We start from the raw sequence: 18,663 nt of genomic DNA on the forward strand, positions 1-18,663 counted from the left end.
GTGGAGCTCCATAATATTTGAAATTACACTCCTCTTTCCACTGGTTTTGTTCCTCACCCAATCTTATGGTAAGTGGGTGGCAAAATGTGTCTGGTGTGAAAAAAAACTAAAGGATTTCCCAGCTCTGCAGTAACTATTTATACAATTGGCAAGCCTTTCACTGAAACACTGCATCAAACTGAACAATAAAAACCACTCAACAGAACAGGACAATTAAGCTGAAGATGGGAGATGCCCACTTATTAAGGAATTGAAAATTGAGCTTAATCTGTGGTTAAAAATATCAAGTTATTCATATGTGGCCCTTGGCATTTACAACAAATACAGTACAGAAGGGCATTTAGCCTCTATGAAGTTTGATTGTACTGCAATAATTTTAAAAACAAAAAGCCATCAGACCTCGATGTTTTTGTAATCTCAATGCTATCAGTGCAGCAGATAATGTCTATGAGCAATCTGCATAATTGCATAATGAGATCAACCACCATTTTCACCTATAAATCAGTGTTTTATGTTCATTAGCGATCCAAGGAGCTCATAGAGAAAAGCTGGAGCTAATTGGCAGAACATAAGGGAAGTATTAAACATCACTTTTAACAGGTTGGAACTCAAAAGGCTGATGTGTGTGGTCAATGAGGAGAAACACATGCATGGAACAGAGCAACATTTGTAGCTGCAGGGTGGGGAAAAAAGGTTGCATACAGTGAAAACGTGTGTCTGTGGATGCATGTGTGCTAGAGAGAGAGAGATGGAGCCATATTTTATTGTGTTGTCTCCTTGAATTAGGGCACCTTGCCTGCTCCTTTTTTTTTCAACAAGTGCACACAGAAGGAAAAAAAATACATTTTTTTCACTACTTCACACATTCTCTTTAAACTCAGAAACTAGGGAATAAAACATCCTGTACTGGTGCCTCTACAAGGAAGAATCCAAACAGATTAAAAAACCCTGATTACCCTGATCAAGATGCTTATTATAGCGCTAACCGGTGATGGGAAACCACCCCATCCTGCCCAGTTATTACATTCTCACTGCATCTTTCCCACAAATGACCAGAATGTTCCCGTAATAACCCCAGCTTATTCTGTGACTAAGGTGATTAAACGAGCTTTAAGTGATCCCACCTTTATGCATTTAATAGTCCCCGCACAGCATCATTATATAGCCTAACATGAGGATATTTATTTTTATCATCTATTTATGCCATCTTATGTGTAACCTGCTGTCATTTACAGGCTACTTAATAATTCGATTGACCAATTTCTTGCTGTGATATTAGCATCCCTTTAGCTACAGCCGCAGGTTATTTACTGTCAAACACCTTTAAACTGTGTTTCTTTTCAACATCAAAATACCTTCGGTTGCATAGTTGTGGTCGCGAAGGAAGCTGTTGTTGATTTTCCGGGTGTCACTCTCCTCCTCCATTGAAAAATCGGCTGATTCGAAATCCTGAAAGCGGCAGACCTGCTCCCATCCTGCCCGGTACCGTCAGCAGGCGGGCTGTGGGACCAGCGGGGGGCCTGTCATGGCTCCAGATCTCCGGTGTAATCAACACAATCGCGATCAAATACCTGTAATGACGACGGTGCACGGGGCAGGTCCTGTCCACACCTCGGGTGGCATCCAACAGACCGACCGTCCGCAACGCAGTGACAGTGTCGACTCCAACAGTGGATTTAATAGCCTAATTATTGCAGCGCGTCATAGGTGCGTCTGCCTCAGGGAACTCTTCAAACGCGTATCTCCCAAAAATGTCAGCACGGAAAACCTGCAGCTTAGAGCTGATGATGATTTCAATAAACGTCTTCTTGTAGGTTGAACCTGAAGTAGCAGCAGCAGCACGGGCGCACTCCGTAAATCTGTTCTGGAGGATTGGAGTTTAGGCAGGCGAGATTTTCCCCTCCCAGTGCCAGCGGGGCGGGCGGGATTATGCGTCAACAAGCTTGCTCCGATCACCTCCGCATTTCCATGTCATAGCCTACAGCGATGCATCTTCACTTTTTTTGGCTCCAGATTCTGCATGGTCTCCTCGCTCTTTCTCATTCATTCATTCATTGATCGAAACGGCCCGGCGCCTGCGATCCCTGCAGCTCAGCTGACTCACTGTGCCGGATAGCGCAGAGCTTCACTGTAGCTGCCCACTATGCTGCGCTTCAGCAGGGGCCCCTCCCTGCTGCTTGACGGCTGGCTCTTTAAAAACCTACAAGCAGCAAACGTGACGCTCAGTTGAACCACCAGGACTAGTAAAGACTTCAAAATCTGTTCACAGATTTTTGAACCACCAAGGTTTGCGTGTGGGTGGGTGTAAAGTCACTGGTAGCAGGTTGCTCTTAAACTACCATTCCTCCATTCTGCTTCAGAGGCATCTATGCACTGCAGTGGCTTGTGTTACTTTTCTTCTAATTAGGACCCTAAAAACAGCTATTCAAGCCACAACACTGAGGTTTGGATGGATGTGTTATGAGGTGCATGGCATGGCACATTTCTGTCCAAACACATGACAGAGGTTTCAGAAATTAAAGGCAGAGAGGGGTCACAAAGCAGAAAGACCGAGACAGAGAGAAGGAAAGGTGAAATTAAACTAGAGAACAGAGGTGACTAGAAAGAATAAGAAAAAATAACCAGAGGCTGATTAATTAGATTAGTAAGGTCACCATCTGCGGCTCTTTCTGGAAAGATCTGATTTCACTGCTGAGTTTAATGACGACGTACAAAACGAGGCTTCTTCTGGTCAAATCATAATCTTTAATGAGTGTGTGTGTGTGTGCAGCATCAGAGTGCAATGCATCTCAGCTCTATCTACTCACTTTACGCTAAATCTCTTTGGTACCACAAAGGGACTGGGTATCTCCCCTGCACGAGCCTCAGCGCACATAGCATCAGCAGAGATTGTGGAGCCCCCTCTACTAAATGCATTAGCTCTCTAATCCACAGGACCATTTGCACATCCAATCCTCTTCTCCTCTACTAATGGGGATCTGGCTGTGAGGGAGGCATGCTGCACATAGCAAAAAAACAGGGGCCTACTACACATGCTGTTTTACACCCCATCAACCTCCAAACTCCATCTCCATCAGAATACATTACGGGGCATTATCCATGCAGGGGGATAATGAAGGCTGCTGGAGCATCCGCGAGGACTTGTGGTTCACGTTTCCATATTTACAGTCCTCCGCACCTTTAATGAAATCAGCAGAGAAATGCTGCCATCCTTGACCCTCTTAGATTTAACTGAGTGGTCAATAGCATTTCCCACCTCTATCAATATTTAAACAGGATATACAGGGACAAAAGAAACACAAAGCCCTCCTCTTCAACAAAGACTTTGGCTAAGTCACAGCTGAGCAGGCCGAATAAACTGAAATGGAATTGGCGAGACAAAAGGGTTTTATAGATTGAAGCCACATGGATGAGAGGTTCAGTTTTGTCAGATTTTGTTGGGAGTTGAGGGGGGAAATTATGAGGCAGAAACATGGTTAAAGCACAGATATTTGACTGTATAATGAAGGAATAAGTGGAGACTGCTGCTTGGAGCCAGAGCCTGAGATCAATGCTACAACAGCCATACAATATGCTCTCTCCCTGCCTTTGTCCCATTCGCTGTGCATACAAGTCCTTACCTGCATTCCATTCCCCTCCAACACTTCATAATGTGACTAAGAAAGTGATTACAGGTTGATACACTCATATTCTCAAAGCCTTCACTCAAAAGGCCCCAAGTTTCTTCACCCCACGGCTCATTTGATGCTGTCCTCCTCCTCTGAACACCAAGCTACTTGTTCTCCTCTGCTACCTCAGCTCTCTCGCTCATTACACCCCATCTCCCACTCCACTGGGTAAGACACTAGTGACTGAGCGTCTACAGCCCAGCTGCTGCGTGTCAGACTTGTAGGAAATGCTCTGGGGGGCGGCCAGAATTGGAGAGCGTGTCCTCAATTCTCCTCGATCGTGTGGACAAAGTGGGTTAAATTAGACTCCAGCAGCACCCAACATAGGGACACAATCACGTGGCAATGATATTTTAGTCATGGCCAATTGCTTTCCTTGATGTGTTGTAATTGCTTGACCCGGGGATTCCGGTGAACGGCTACAGGAGGCAAAGACGCCGTCTGCATACCAAAAAAACGCATGCATACGCTTTTACATATAGATACTTGAGAACACCGCAGCTGTTCGGCACAGTTCCCTATACTTCCACACCTTCATTGCAATTACCTCATATCTCAGAACTTCAGTCAATAGTGCATTGATCAGTGGATAATGTCAGGTTTAAATAGGCGAAGATATTGACTATTGTCATCAGTTAATCCAATAAATAGGAGGTTGTGGTAAATAAATCCCAAAGCATATACAGAACACAAGGTAACCATAGTTTGGGCTGAAAATGCAATAGTTTATATTACACCAGTTATCTTGATTGTAAATTTTTCATGTCAAATCTTAGACACAATGCTACTAGAATACCTTTATTTGTTATTGTACGGCTATACAACAAAATCTAGATCATCTCTCTGAGTGATTTGTTAAGTCCTTGATCCATCTGCATGTGTCATCACCGATAGCTAGATTTAGCAGTTTGGTCATGATTATATCAAACGCAGAGCTGAGGTCTACAAACAACAATCCTGCATATGTCCCCAGGTGTTGAAGGTGAGTCAGTGCAGCATGGAGACTACGTTTATAAGAACCTCTGTTGACCTGTTGGTCCAGTGTGGCTGGAAGTGAAGCAATCTAGTGATGCTTTTTAGCATGTTCACTATTTTATTTCAATGTACTGACATGCTATCGTTCTTCAACTACCAGTATACACGAGTGTGATGGTATGCCACACATGGTAAGCTCCACACCTCACCACCAGTTGATTCACTTTAGTTTAATTTACAGTCACTACTTTAAAATATTCTACTTATTGTTCAATATTGTTTCTTTATTAAATGTATCTATTTTTCCATCACACCTTCCAATGTTTATATGGCATGCACACATATTAACCTTGCAAGGTCAAAGTTCTGTTTTATGTTATATTAATACATCTTTCTTTGTTTGAGTTACCTGGGAGTCGGCTTCTCCTCCTGTCTGACAAAAGGTGTGGCAAAGGGCTGGTAGACCTGAAGTACCACTGACAGCCTAATTGGATTGCACCACATGCTTCATGGCCTGGGGGGGTTTCATGTTTGTTTAATTGTTTTGTATTAGTTGGTTATATGGCAGCCATCTTGTTTTCCCCCGTGTGTGTCATTTGGTTTAGCTTAACCAGTCATTTCAGCAGGTCAGTTTATCTTATGTTTGTTTGAGGATTTGTTAATTATTATCTTGAGTTTAGTCTATTGAGTTGACCTCTTTTATTGGTCTGCCTGTTTAAGTTTTGGCTTTGTTAAATATATTTTCCTATTTTGGGGTCAATAAAACCCCCTTTTTGAATTAAAACACCTGTGTCCTTTATGCTTTACTGCTTGGTCCCTAACAACAAGACTGGAATGTTTTGCAGGGTTTGTGATTCATAAATCAAATTGCCTATAAACATGACATTTTCAATTGATGGTGCAAGAGGAAGAGGTAACTAAAGTTATTACAATTATTCCAGAGGGGAAAAACAACATCTGTGCCACATTTCATGGAACATCATTGAGTAGCTGTTGAGGCATTTCAACAGAGAACCTCATGGTTTCACAGAGGGAAATGTCAAGAGATGATCAGTCATAGGGACACGCCATTTGGAAACATAAATGAAGACGCAAAAAACTGTGCCCCGGGCCATCAAGCTGGTTTATCATATATTTCATCAGATGTCAAAACTCTGATGTGCTGGCAGAATAAGACTAAAAGTCAGCTTTTTTTCCACACAAGTAATTTCTATCATTCATTTTATGTTCATGTTCATCACAGCTTCACTGCAACATGTCCATGTCAGAAGGCAGAACACAAATGTTATAGTCTTACCTGTTCATTTAACTGGATGCAGTTCAGTGGAACATGACTGGGGCACTCATTCAAATATGAGGAAACATGTTCACGTGACATTTGATTAATGATGAACGGAGCATTAAGATTGAGCTGCTGAGCAATAATAATATCTATAAAAGATTTCACAGCATGACATGTTCAAAATTTCTTGACAATTTATTTGACACTTGGAACAAGTGGTGGACTGACCGACTGAGGCTGCCTAACACTGCTCATGCTGCTGCAGCTTCAAATCCAATATTGCCATAATTGCTAATTGATTTACAGCACTACCCACAATGCTTTAATACATTCAGATATTTTAAATGAATAGCTGGCGTCCCTTGAACAGCACAACAAAATCTGTGATGGAAAGCAAATCTAAACTGCCTGAAGTCATACAATCATGCAAATTGAAAACTATGGATTATTTTACTCAGGAAAGCTGTGGTCTGAGAAACACGTTACAGAATTAAGATTTAACCCTAGGCAATGTTTGACCTACTTTGTTTCAAGATTTATTGTAGAATTATGAAGCAGGTATTCTCACAAAACAGCTGTTCCTAAAAACTGCCAGGATGCTTTAACTGAGCATAAGAAAGGACTGTATTATTATATTATAATAGTCCAGAGGTTTGAAAGCACAAAATGCAAAATAAAACAAAATACATTAAAACATAAAAAAAGGCCATTTTCTTCCTCTTTAAGGTAGAAAGGTAAAGCTGTAATTCAAAATATATACAGTAAAGCGTATTTAGTAGTTGAGCTGATTTCGTATGACATGCCTCAGTGGGACAAGCTGTATCAGAGCACAACATGCTGAGCTACAAAGTTGTTATGGTCATAATTTTTAATGTCTGTTCACCGGTTTTAGATTTTTTCTGTGTTACCCAACAAATCAGGATGATAATCATTCAATGGCATTAAATTCCCTCTCCAAACATTCATTGCCTGCCATTAGCCATGCAACCCACCCTGGCATTAAGAGCAGCTAAACACACGGGGGTAATAGGATTGGCCTGGCAGTCCATCTGTCAGGGGACTGAGTAGCGGCAAACCCCAAGGAACAAGTACCTGGCCTGGATACGCTCTCTCCTTCTGCCCTTTCTTTGCGGTCTACTACAGAAATATTTATACGGTTTTTAAATGTAACCTCTGTGAAACTAAAACACTGCCATTCAAGCACATAAATGCCAGAAGGAAAAGGTAAAAAGCTGGAAAATACAGTCTCTAGTGGGAGTTTATAACCTCCTGGCTTTAAGTAATATAAAATGCTGCTACTCTTCTGTTAATAGACTACAGATGGAGATACATGTAGTCGGCAAATGAATTGAGTCAGGGTGGGGGAGGGATAACAGAGGAGAACTCAGGGCCTGGAAGAAGGAAGGGGAGAAAGATAAAAAGATGGATGTATAGTTTTGGTTGAGGGCATTAAATCAAGCCTAGAGGCTGTCCCTAAATCAGTAGGCTTTACTCTTGGTGTCATTCCAATTACATCAGGATGAGACTAATGCTCCATTGCTCCGAGACTTCAGACCAGCAGGATTGGATTTTCTGTTTCCCCCTGACTCTCTAGTCCCCTCCCCCAACCTCCCCCCCTTTAGCTCTCTATCTCTCCCTCCTTCGCTCTCTCTCTGCCTCCCTTGATAATAAATTAATTGAAAAGAATGCATGTACAATGATTAGCGCAGGACGTAGCATTTTGGTTGAACATTAATCAAGTGAAATGATTGTGTTTGCATGTACACACCTCAAGAACAGAGGCATGGATGCATGACCCACATTGGCATCTATATAAAGCAGGTACCCTAATCACAAAACACACACATATACACACTTATAATAGCCTTTGTTGCGTTAAAATGTTACGAGCAATAAAGCAACATACAAATTGGCCGACAGGTGAAGAATCCTACAACGCTGCTACACATTTTGATTTGTTTTCTGACTACACGGTCTAGTCTTGCTGAGAGGAAATGGTGCCACTTAACAGAAAATCATTGCATTGCGCTGCTACGGTTGCTAGGTAACTGCAATTGAACTGGCATTGCAATGCAACACAACAGCTGTCCACATAATTGGACAATTAAGATCTTAAAATGTCATTATTTTGGTTATATTCATCTCTATAAAGGCTCAAGCACGTCCCAACACATTTTGTACTAGTTGGGTTAATGGGAGGAACACAGAGGGCTCATGTTTGGAGGAAAGCTGGCTTTCATTAGTGAAAATGATCAGCGCTTTATTGGGAGAAAACAGCAAAAACAAAGTCTAACTGTGCGGCCCTGAAACACTGGACAAACACCGTGTGTTGTCAAGTATGCTATATTTAACCTACAGGACTTTCCTCTATGTGTGGACGCATGAAAGACCGACTGGTAGAAAGTAGGTTAAGCAGGTTAGTGAGTGCCTACAAAGCCACCTACCCATACACAACTAGGGATCAATGCGCAGCTTATGTTCAGGACCGTGGACAGCTCTGCACTGTGCTGAAGCTAGCAGAAAGTGAAAAAGGCCTAAAGGGAAAATACAATTTCTATAAAATGTTTCTCAGATGTCGTATAGCTCGGCTTTCATTTGAACAAATCAGAGAGAAAAGCTAGTGGAGTTAGTTCAGGAGCTGCTTCTAATATGAATTAACTAGTCAGTATAATAAAAAATGACTATCACAAGTTCTCACAGCCTTTTGTGTCTTCAAATATTTTCTCTGTATCAAACTAACAATCAAAAACTAAGAATAACAAAACAAAGAAACTCTTTTCCAGCTTTCACACAATTATACGCTGTTGTAATGTACATGCCTACTGTGCGTGCTGTAGTACCATGCTGAAGCACTGTTATGTGCCAGCCATACAGCATGTAGGTAATCACGCTTGTTGGACAGGGAGTGTCTATTCAAGAAGAACTCCTGTTACTAACAAGAAAAGCAGCAGTGTGGAAATAGCCTGACCCCACATCTGAACACGTTGCCTCCCCCCTTTTTTTTTCTTTTTTTTGCTACAGCTTGCCAGAGAGGGTTCCCTGCAGCCATTCAGTCATGTTTCAACCAGCCCCATGTGACAACAGAACATGTTCTCTGTGCACCTCGGTTCAAGAGTCCCCCACCCACACACACACAGACTCAAGCTCACACACGCAAATGCACATTGCTTTATTACAATAGTCCACACACACGCACTCCGTCAACAACAAAGACAAACACATGCAAGCATGTCACACTTAGAGGCTGTAATCTCCAGGAAAATCCCATTTGGCAGAGCAGCTGCCAGCGTGGATCACAGATAGACTGTAGTTGTGGTGCCCACAGGGTAGCAAGCTGTCCATCCACACTTTTCTATCAAGTAGAGTCGCCAACCACCCACCCACCCCCGAAACCGACACGCACACCTAAAGATGAGCTTAAGATAGGATCAGGCCCTACCACTGTGATGGTAAATTCTTGCCATTTGCCACTCTAATAGGTAGGTGTCAATAAGCTCAAACAGTCTTTTTCTCATTTAAACAGGGCTTTGCTTTGTTATTTAATTTATTGATTTGTTATGAGTGGGATTTATGTTGCAACGTAGCTGCCATTTTTGATGTAGCATGATGTGAGGAGACTTTCTGGCAAAAGTGGTCCGTCCATCTGTCTGTTTATCGTGCTGGCTGGCTGTCAAAAACACTTTCTCTGTTGATGTGAAACGAGACTTGGATAATAAAATAAAATATTAAAACCATTCTAAATCTTTCATATGCATTACAGATCTAATAAAAAACAACAACAAACTATATCCACCCATCACAGCATCCACAAATGTATACAGAATAAAATTAAACATACAATGACAGCATGTCATGTGCTCGAGGCTCCAGCATTAAAGGAGATAATCTTATAGCACCACCAGCTGGTAAAAAATGAATATTACATGCTTGAACCTAGGCAATGATTTAAGATTGATTTAGCTTATTTTATAATCTTATTTTATGATCCCTAAAAGCTGTTTGTCCGCCTGTACAGTTTACAGTACCACAGTTATGCATCTGTGTAATTTGGGTTTGTTTACTATTACATTCACATATTTATTTACTTTTTTGGACATAAGTGTGCCTACATTGTTAAAGATAAATGAGGCTGGGTCCTGTCTTTGTTAAGACCAGAAGAGCAGGATGTGCATGTGCATTGTTGAGCAGGGATGCACCCATCTTATTCGCCCTTTTGTATTCACTACTCATTTACTAAAGTGTCTCCATGTGATGCTAAGCTTAGAGAAGGTCATTCACTGGAAGAGACCTATTGACTGGTTGAAAGTCGTGGCACATTGATTGCATGTGTGTGTGTGTATGTGGTGGTGGTGGTGGTGGGGGGGGGGGGGGGGGGGGGGGGGGGGTTAATTTGTGTTCAACATTCAAAGATGTAATTACTTTATTTATTTGACACTTGTCTATCTGGTGCAAAAAGGCATAAATAATAGTCAAAACAATACAAAAAAACATATTGCTATTGATTTTGTAATGTAAGCTGGCAGGCAAATGCATTTTTTCAAACACTAAATTTTATAGTGCATCCCTTGTTTTGAATATATTTTGTGGAATAAATTAGTCAAAGATAACAAAAAGCAGACCTTAACCATATTAGAATTCAGAGAAATATACCAATATTAGCACGAAAAAGAAAAACGTCATAAACATATAATGTAATGGATGTCATTTTAACAAGTAATTTTGTGAATGATCCAGTATAATGGGTCATAACACAGTTCAGACATTGAAGCGGACATTAACAGTTATTTATAAATGATTAAACAAACAGTTGTCCTTTTTATTGTTCTGCTCTGAATGAACCAAATTAATTAAACACACACACAAATAAAATATATTAACAGTCAAATACAGTAAGCCAAATTAAGATAAAAGTGAAATTCACCGTTGACTCTTTCAATATAACACGTCATCAATTCATAATTCTCTGAAAAATGTGTTTATTATTTCCAGCACACTGATTCTTGAGTTATTTCCTAGAACTTGCTTTGTGAGGTTAAAACTGAAATCTAATCATTTTATCCTTGAATCCCAAGAAAGTTTGTGGATTTTCTTTTTAATAGATTCATGACGATTTGAGATGCAATTGTTGCCAGGACAGCAGACGTCAATAGTAGTTTTCTCTGATAAAATATAGACTGCATATAAAAGATGGCTGTAGCCATTAACAAATCTCTCTTTGGTTTGTGAGGCTGTGTAATGCAGCCTCAAGATATGATGAGCAAGTGGTAGATGAGACAGGAAACTACCCATTCATGGGAGAGTGACTTTTCAATCACAAGGGTAGGCCTGCCATAAATCATATCCTGTTTTATATTTAATAATACATCAATGTGGCGATTAAGGCCATAGAGCAAGAGAACAGGGTTTGAGAGCTGTTTTAAATTAAAGATTTATTGATTTTTTTTTTAATACAATCCACCTGCTTTTGTAACCAGTTAGTTACCCCCTGCTGTATATATATGCTTGCTTGTATATACACATCTATCTATCTATAGATATAGATATATATACTTTGATCAGGCGTATCAGCATTTTAACTTCTCGTTCTTTGTCCCACATTGAGAAAATGTCCCATAATTTTTATGGACTCAACCCTAGGGACAGGAACTTTTCTAAAGTCTACATGCTTCCAAGGCCACCCTCATAAAGTCACCAGGTACACTGAACCTTGTGTGTTTGTTGTGGACCAGCCACAACAAACACTGGGAATTTGCTTAGGACTTGAAGCTGGTGGAAGGTGACTGTGTTATTTTTCAATTTCACAAATGGAGAATACACAATTTAGACTCACTTTCAGCTTTAGTGTCTCAGACAAACACACTCTTTGCTTCAGATTTAGTTTTAGTTTGTTGGGATCTGGTCACGCTACTGCCATGTGATATGAATTATACATAAATGTGTGTGTGTGTGTGTGTGTGTGCGCGTGTGTCTTTGCATGTGTATAAGATGTGGGTCACATGTCAGTAGGAACAGTTATCATATACCGTATCATCAAGTACATGTGAGTATAAGATTACACATTTTTCATGGTCATGCCAGGTTCGTGCATGTGTGCATGTGTACTGCTCTCCCTGCATGTGATGTGACAGCATCAATATGGAATCTATAATTTGCTCACCCCTGGCCTCAGAAACAAAGCATAGCTAATTACTCTGGTGACACAGAGGGCACAAGCTGCCAGCTGAGGGCCTGGAGGAGAGCTTTGAGCTGAACTAGCTGCGAGAGGTCGACGTGTGGAAGCGGCCCTGTGATCTGTGATTTCTGAGTGTTCACCACAGATGTTAGAGGCCATACACGTGGCTGCACAAGTATGCAGATAAACACACTCACTCGGATTTTTGAGAGCAGTGGCGCTAAGAGGACCTCCATCTCCTCTGACAGACGAGTGAGTGAAGCCGCCGAGAGAATGTGAAACGAGGCGGGGAGTCGGGCTGGGAGTTTTGCCTTACAGACATGCTTCAGTAATCACACAGCAAGGAGGCAGACAGATAGGATGTTTCTTTGTGAAACAGCCATTTCCTCCATGCGGAGGTTCTTCCTGGCAAATCTACCTCCTGGAACCTGACCCTGCTGCTTACAGTGAAAACCAGTACGCTCAGACAATCACATGTTACATGTTCAAACTGTTGCTTTTCTACTTAAGTGCTATGTGAATGTAAAATAGCAGCAACCAGACACACTGAAATATGTCACACACATCTGCGGGGCACACGTACTAATCTCACAGCTAATGGCTTAAGTTTGGGGTAAACAGTAAACAGCCCTGTGTGCCAGGACCGCTTGGTCTAGCGGCACACTGTCAATACTAATGACATCAGGACACAAAGTATCACTATGGAAACCTGGAGGCCCTGGTTCTGTCCCACACCCCTGTGTACTACCGGAAGGCTGCAAGAAAAAGAAGCGAAGGTAAGGAAAATCAAAAACAGAGAGCGCTAAAGGATGGAAGCTAGTGAATGAGATTCAGTAAAATGAAGACGGGTGAAATCAAGGGTGAGCCAATTGCCTGAAAGAAGGAAAGAGAAAGAGGGGGAACGGGTGAGTTGCGGGGTTTGGAGGCAATGGTTGGTTGAAGCTGGTTTGGAGCCAGAGGCGAGTGCTTGGTATGAAAACAGGCAGAGCAGTGTGAGGCAGCCAAGCCCAAGATTTAACTCTGCCGGAAGAGAGCTCCTTCCCCCCACCAAAAAAAAAAAAAAAATCTGCACTCTCATCTTCTACCCCTCCTCCTGCATGCATCACCCTATCCATCACACACTCCATTCCACAGCCCGACCACCTCTCCTTTTACTCAGCCACACTTTCAAACAGACCAGATGGGCTCAGTACACCCCACTGTCTGCTGCCATCGACATCACTGTAATGCTACCAGCCTCCTGAGCTGCTTTACTTCCAAGTACAGTTTTGCTAAAGTGGCTGCAGCAAAACCAGCTTGGCACTGGATCACTGTGAGCAGGTCTAACAGTATGAGTTAATGTGTGGCTCATTAAAGGGCAAAAAAAGCAATACCTCTCATGTTAGATCAGTCAGAGCATGTTGAGTCTTGGCCTTCAAAAATATTTACTATCAAGCGTAAAATTGGCTGCTGGAGGGAAACTTAATTTAGCCTCAGTATTGTGCTTTGTCACCCACCGGGCCGCTAAACACCTTTTATGCTACGTGGGTCACAGAGGCATTTGGTCAGAACAATGTGAACTAATCACAGGAAGCCACGGTTAAGAAGGAAATAAACATTGTAACAGAATGGGTACAAACCCACTGTAGTCTCAGTTAAAGTCAGACTACAGTTGCTGGAAGATTAATAACTGCCTCTTGCACAATTTTATATGTAAGAAATGCAATGTTTGAGCTTTAAAATGTTTTTGAAAATTTCTTCTTTACAAGCAATTATGTAAATTGGGGTTTAATAATATGGGCTGATTAGACTGAGATTTAATCAGTAATGTGATTTGGGAAATCGCATTGTCTAATTTAATTTGAGTTAAGCTTTTTTCTTTCCTCCTTTTTTTGGACTCATTGCCTTCTGACTCAAATCAGTTTCTGTTGAGCCTCAGCAGGCTCGAGAAATGGCGCCTAAGCAAATGAGATAACAAGTGCTGAACTGACAGACTGTCATCCAGTCACGTCTGCATAATCCCAGAGTATGGTACTGGTGTCATGGTGGGATTTAAAATCTGGTTGCAGTGAGACAAAGGTGGTCAACAGAACACTTGGCTAAGAGTTATTTAAAAAGCAGAACTACTGAAAAATATTCATGACATCCTTTACTTTTTAAATTATTTTTTAAGCATGTGGATATAGTACATGTGTTGCATTCATTTCATTCTTTTGTAAAATTAGTTTAAATGTTATGTAATAAATATCTAGTACAAATATTTTTGATTTGATATTTTTCTTCTAGAAACAAATCAAAGCATATTCAGAATGTATTCAAAATTTAAGCTGTTATAACCTGTTACTGTAATGTACATAACAAAGTCACAACAAAGCAAAGTGATATTTAGAGTCCTCATATATCATCCACCATATACTTATATGTTGTCAGTACAAACAATGGCAGTAAGAAACATAGTTTTTAATAGCCCTGTATAGCATAAATCATTAGCTTGACCCTGAAGACCTTGGTGGATTTAAACCAAAGTGTAAGGGACTGTTGACATCACTCTACACCTTCAACTTCAAATCTTTTATTACACCCAAGAAACATATAAGCAATCATAAATACTAAATTGCTCACTTTAAGTGTAGCAGATAGCTGCTGTTTATCACAAGTCGTTAATATCAGACGTGACTTATAGGTGAACAAAAATATAAAAAGACTGAGTTCTGGTTTTCATGTGACATCGTGTGTCGGAGAGCTGGATGTTCTGTACTCTGTGTGCACTTCTATGTGCAGGACTCGGGGGTTGTGGGGTAGCACAGTGAGTGAAAAGAGACAGCAGGGAGAGGTTGACTGGTACTCCATGTACTGCTGCTGTCTGCTGCCTCATACTGTAACATCTGGCTACATTATTTATCCAGTGCCATGTCTTCAGTGTATAACACCATTCAGATAGGACAGTAAAAGCTTTCACTGCGGTATAGCACAAGCAGTGATGAAGCATTCCTCCCTCTTCCCTTCTCCCTCACACACACACATGCAACACTATACTCTGAGGTTCTGACAGATAGAAAACATAACAGATGACTCATAAACATCCTGCTATCTAAAGCTGTCTCTGCTCCAGACAATGTTTTGGTTTTGATTCCTGCCTCTTATCGACCCTAATGCTCAGGTTGTTTTGTACAAGTGCGATGACTCTGCAACGGTGGATGGCTATTTTCAGAAGGATAGAGGAAAAACTATGCTGGGAAACCATAAAAAGGGCACCTAAACCAAGATCTAATTGGATCACAGCTATTGCTTCTATGGGTGCGGTTGGGTTTGGGTTTCTACAGGCAGCTGAAAGGAACACCAAGTCATGTCTGCTCCTTAAACTGAATGCTTACTATCCTCAGAGCAGATGACATTGTCACCTCTCCTTCACTGTTTTCCTGCAGCTTTTAGGTAGGATTCATGTGTATGTAATCAGCATTATTCTGTTATATTTTCACTATTCCCAAAAAAGAACTATAGTACAGTAAAACTACAATTTTCATGCAGTTATATTGTTAGTTCAAATTATTTTCTGTATATTTTCGAAACCTAAATAAAAGGATTTTTAGCCACTTGGGGGCAGTGGAAACTACATGTGAATACACAGGTATAGATATTCACTCTAGCTTAATTATTCTGGCCTCACCAGCTAGCCTTAACTTTGTATTTTAAGTGCTGCAAACTATGCAGTATCAAGAAAAATAGATACCTGCCCCAGTATACACATATATATGTTATCATTCCCACTGCACTCAGTATACATATGAAAAAAATATCTGTGACTCTATTTACTGTATATAGCAACCATTTTTGTAAACCATTATTTATTTATTTTTCCGTTTTTTTCTAATATCTAATATTTCTAATAATTCACTTTTTCTCGTTGAGCCTTGTGCTGCTGTAACATGTGAATTTTCTCCAGTGTGTCTTTATTCATATGGATCCATTGCTGAGACTGGACCAAAAAATAATGTTGTAGGCTATGAAGCCATAAACCTTATAGCTCTTTGTGGTTTTATTATTATAATCCCTCTGATAAGCATCCAGTTATGATCCATTAATACAGATACATTATTTATAGCTACTTTAAGACTATTAACTGTAATAAAATTGGACATTGTTAAAAGTGTCAGTAGTTTGGTTTGCATTTGTGCTACATGTGGGTTAGGGTTTGTTTTAAACCAACAGTAAGTTCTATTTTTTTCCACATTAGCTCAACCCCTACATCTGAACTGTACAAAAAACCCCACTGAACTACAAGTGCCAGTGTGTACCTCAACCCTTACACAACAAATACAACAACACCCACACAATCGGTACGTCTGCTTAAAGTGAAAAACCTGATTTCTTCCATTTTGGGTTGCATTGTTTCAAATACGCGCGGTCGCTTTGTTTTGTCATCTCTTGTACCATTTGTGCTTCTAATCGGCTGTATATTCTTGTCACAGCCGCAGCACAGTCTCATTAAAGTTTCATCCGAGCTAGTCTATTCTTCCAGTCGAAATTCACAAAGCTTTAAAAGGCTGCAGCGCAAACAAGAGAAGTCTGTGTGTGTCACCTTGGCATGCTGAAAACTTGTTATGCCTTCCACTCCGGGAAGTCTAATTTTAATCGCATTGTGTGCGCATCATAATGAAAATCACCAAAATAGGAATTAAAGACGAGAGCTAGGTATCAAAACTATTTTAATTACACCACAACAGTATCAAACTAATACTTCCTCTATAAGCTTGTTTAGCACATCCAAGACTATATATTGCACTGACTGCCTTATCTTTTTTTTTCCAGGGCCTAATAATAATACAAGATACGGGAGCACTGTCATGCCAAGGGTTTAATGAATTGATTTTTATTGCACCACTGTGAGCATGTTCACAATAACCTGCCTCATTCAACATCTCTTTTATAAAACCACACAGGCAGATGGGCGGAGAGAGGGGGCCTGAAAGGCAGAGGAAGCCCATCCTGATGTTCTATATATACCTCAGTCCCAATAGTAGTTGTGTCTCTGCTGCAGCCTGTCAGCTGGAGCACAAGCCCAGCAGTCAAGCTTGCAAAGGAGCCCCTTTGTCTGGCTCCCAACAGTCGATGCTGTTTAACAAAAATGAAGGGGGGGGGGTCACCGTTAAGTTGCAGGCCAAAGGATGTAACATAATGTTTATTCTACTTCCACATGTGATGAAACAGCGATAAAGAAACAGGACAAAGAGACCTTTGTCACTGTGTTTGCTGTAATAATACACTAACCCCTGTGAGGCACAGAGTCTCACTCATACTGTAAATGTGCGCTTCTTTTCTTGTTTTCCTGCAGATTTGCTGCGGAAACTTAGCAGGAAGTGTTTGCTGTAAAGTGAGATTACGGGAAAATCCTGTGTGAGGAGGACACTGATATGTTATGGTGTTTTTGTCTCACTGTGCAAGAGAACGTCATGTTCCTTTCAGTTGTCAGTGGCTCCTGAGATCCTCTGCTTTTTTCCAGATAGTGTATTATCTGCCATTTATTTCCTTCTGTTACAAGCACCCAATTTGTCTCGCTCTATTTAATTTAGTATTTAAATAATTCTTGTATACTTCATATTCCTCACCATTGTCTATCTAGGCTCTCCTTTTGTTGCTCTTTCTTTCCTCTCACATCCATCAGGTTGCAGCAGAAGCTGCCCCTCTTTGAGCCAGGTTCTGCTTGAGGTCTCGTCCTGTTAAAGTTTCCCAATATTCCGAGGTGACTGATTATAGGGAATTTTCCTCTTAAGGCCTTCTCTCAATAATTGTAAATTCTTTACCTTGCAATATAGAGCAACCCGAGATGGTTGTTGCTCTAAAGTGGCACTAAACAGAACATAACAGTTTTGTTTTCATGTTACTGTAAACTGCCTGTGGAGCAGAAGCTGTCAGGAACCAGGCTAAGATACATATTTCTAAGCATAGGCCTAGGCTGCCACTCGTTTGACAAACCACCTAATTTATCTCCCATTTAGGACGGGCCAGTCCATTTACTGGTTAAGAACAGTGACAGTGAACCAAAGCAATACAGGTCATAAAACATAAACAGTGCACTGAATGACACTAAAGGGATCCGCATAATTGTTTAGTTACTTGGAGTTGCTCGGCCCCATGTTAAAATACATTTTTATTTAGTACAACTTTAATCTTTACACAGCTGGGGAAAAAGAATGGATGCATGACTACAGCTTTGGACATTCGTTTGCTAAAACCAAAACAAATCTGCTACTTTGTCATTCTAATCCTTTGCATGCAGCCACACTTCTTTTTTTTCTTACATTTACACCACTAGGCCTATGTCGTGAGAGCACCTGCAGGCAAGAAGCCAGAAAAGTGTCTTGCTCTAGGGGAGATACAGCATGGGACGTCAGAGGAGCAATCCAGGTGGGAAGAAAACCTTACCGATTTTACACATCAAGTTTACTTTACTTGTCATTAGGGTACTATTCAGTCTTTGAAACCTCCTATTAGTTGTCTTCTCTGTTTTAGATAAGCTTTCTAGGATATGTGGAAATAACCCCATTTGATCTTTCCTATCTCAGCTTGGATACTATTTAATTAACGAG

The 18,663-nt window shown here is 40.8% G+C and overlaps 1 protein-coding gene across 2 annotated transcripts in view; it reads right to left on the bottom strand.

Annotated features, from left to right (window-relative positions):
* Positions 1-18,663, bottom strand: part of ppp2r2ba (protein phosphatase 2, regulatory subunit B, beta a) — a 42,591-nt gene that overhangs the window by 19,552 nt on the left and 4,376 nt on the right. The window contains exon 1 of one of the 2 annotated variants that reach the window (XM_006781692.3): positions 1,356-2,258. The exons of the other annotated variant lie outside the window; for it this stretch is intronic. Within the exon in view, the coding sequence (XP_006781755.1) occupies positions 1,356-1,425 (70 nt within the window). The 5' untranslated portion in view covers positions 1,426-2,258. Of the gene's footprint in view, positions 1-1,355; positions 2,259-18,663 lie in introns of those variants that run through there. 2 annotated transcript variants of the gene reach the window in all.

The sequence above is a fragment of the Neolamprologus brichardi genome, chromosome 2, assembly GCF_056152115.1.
Source record: "Neolamprologus brichardi isolate AB-2024 chromosome 2, ASM5615211v1, whole genome shotgun sequence".
Taxonomy (NCBI): Eukaryota; Metazoa; Chordata; class Actinopteri; order Cichliformes; family Cichlidae; genus Neolamprologus; species Neolamprologus brichardi.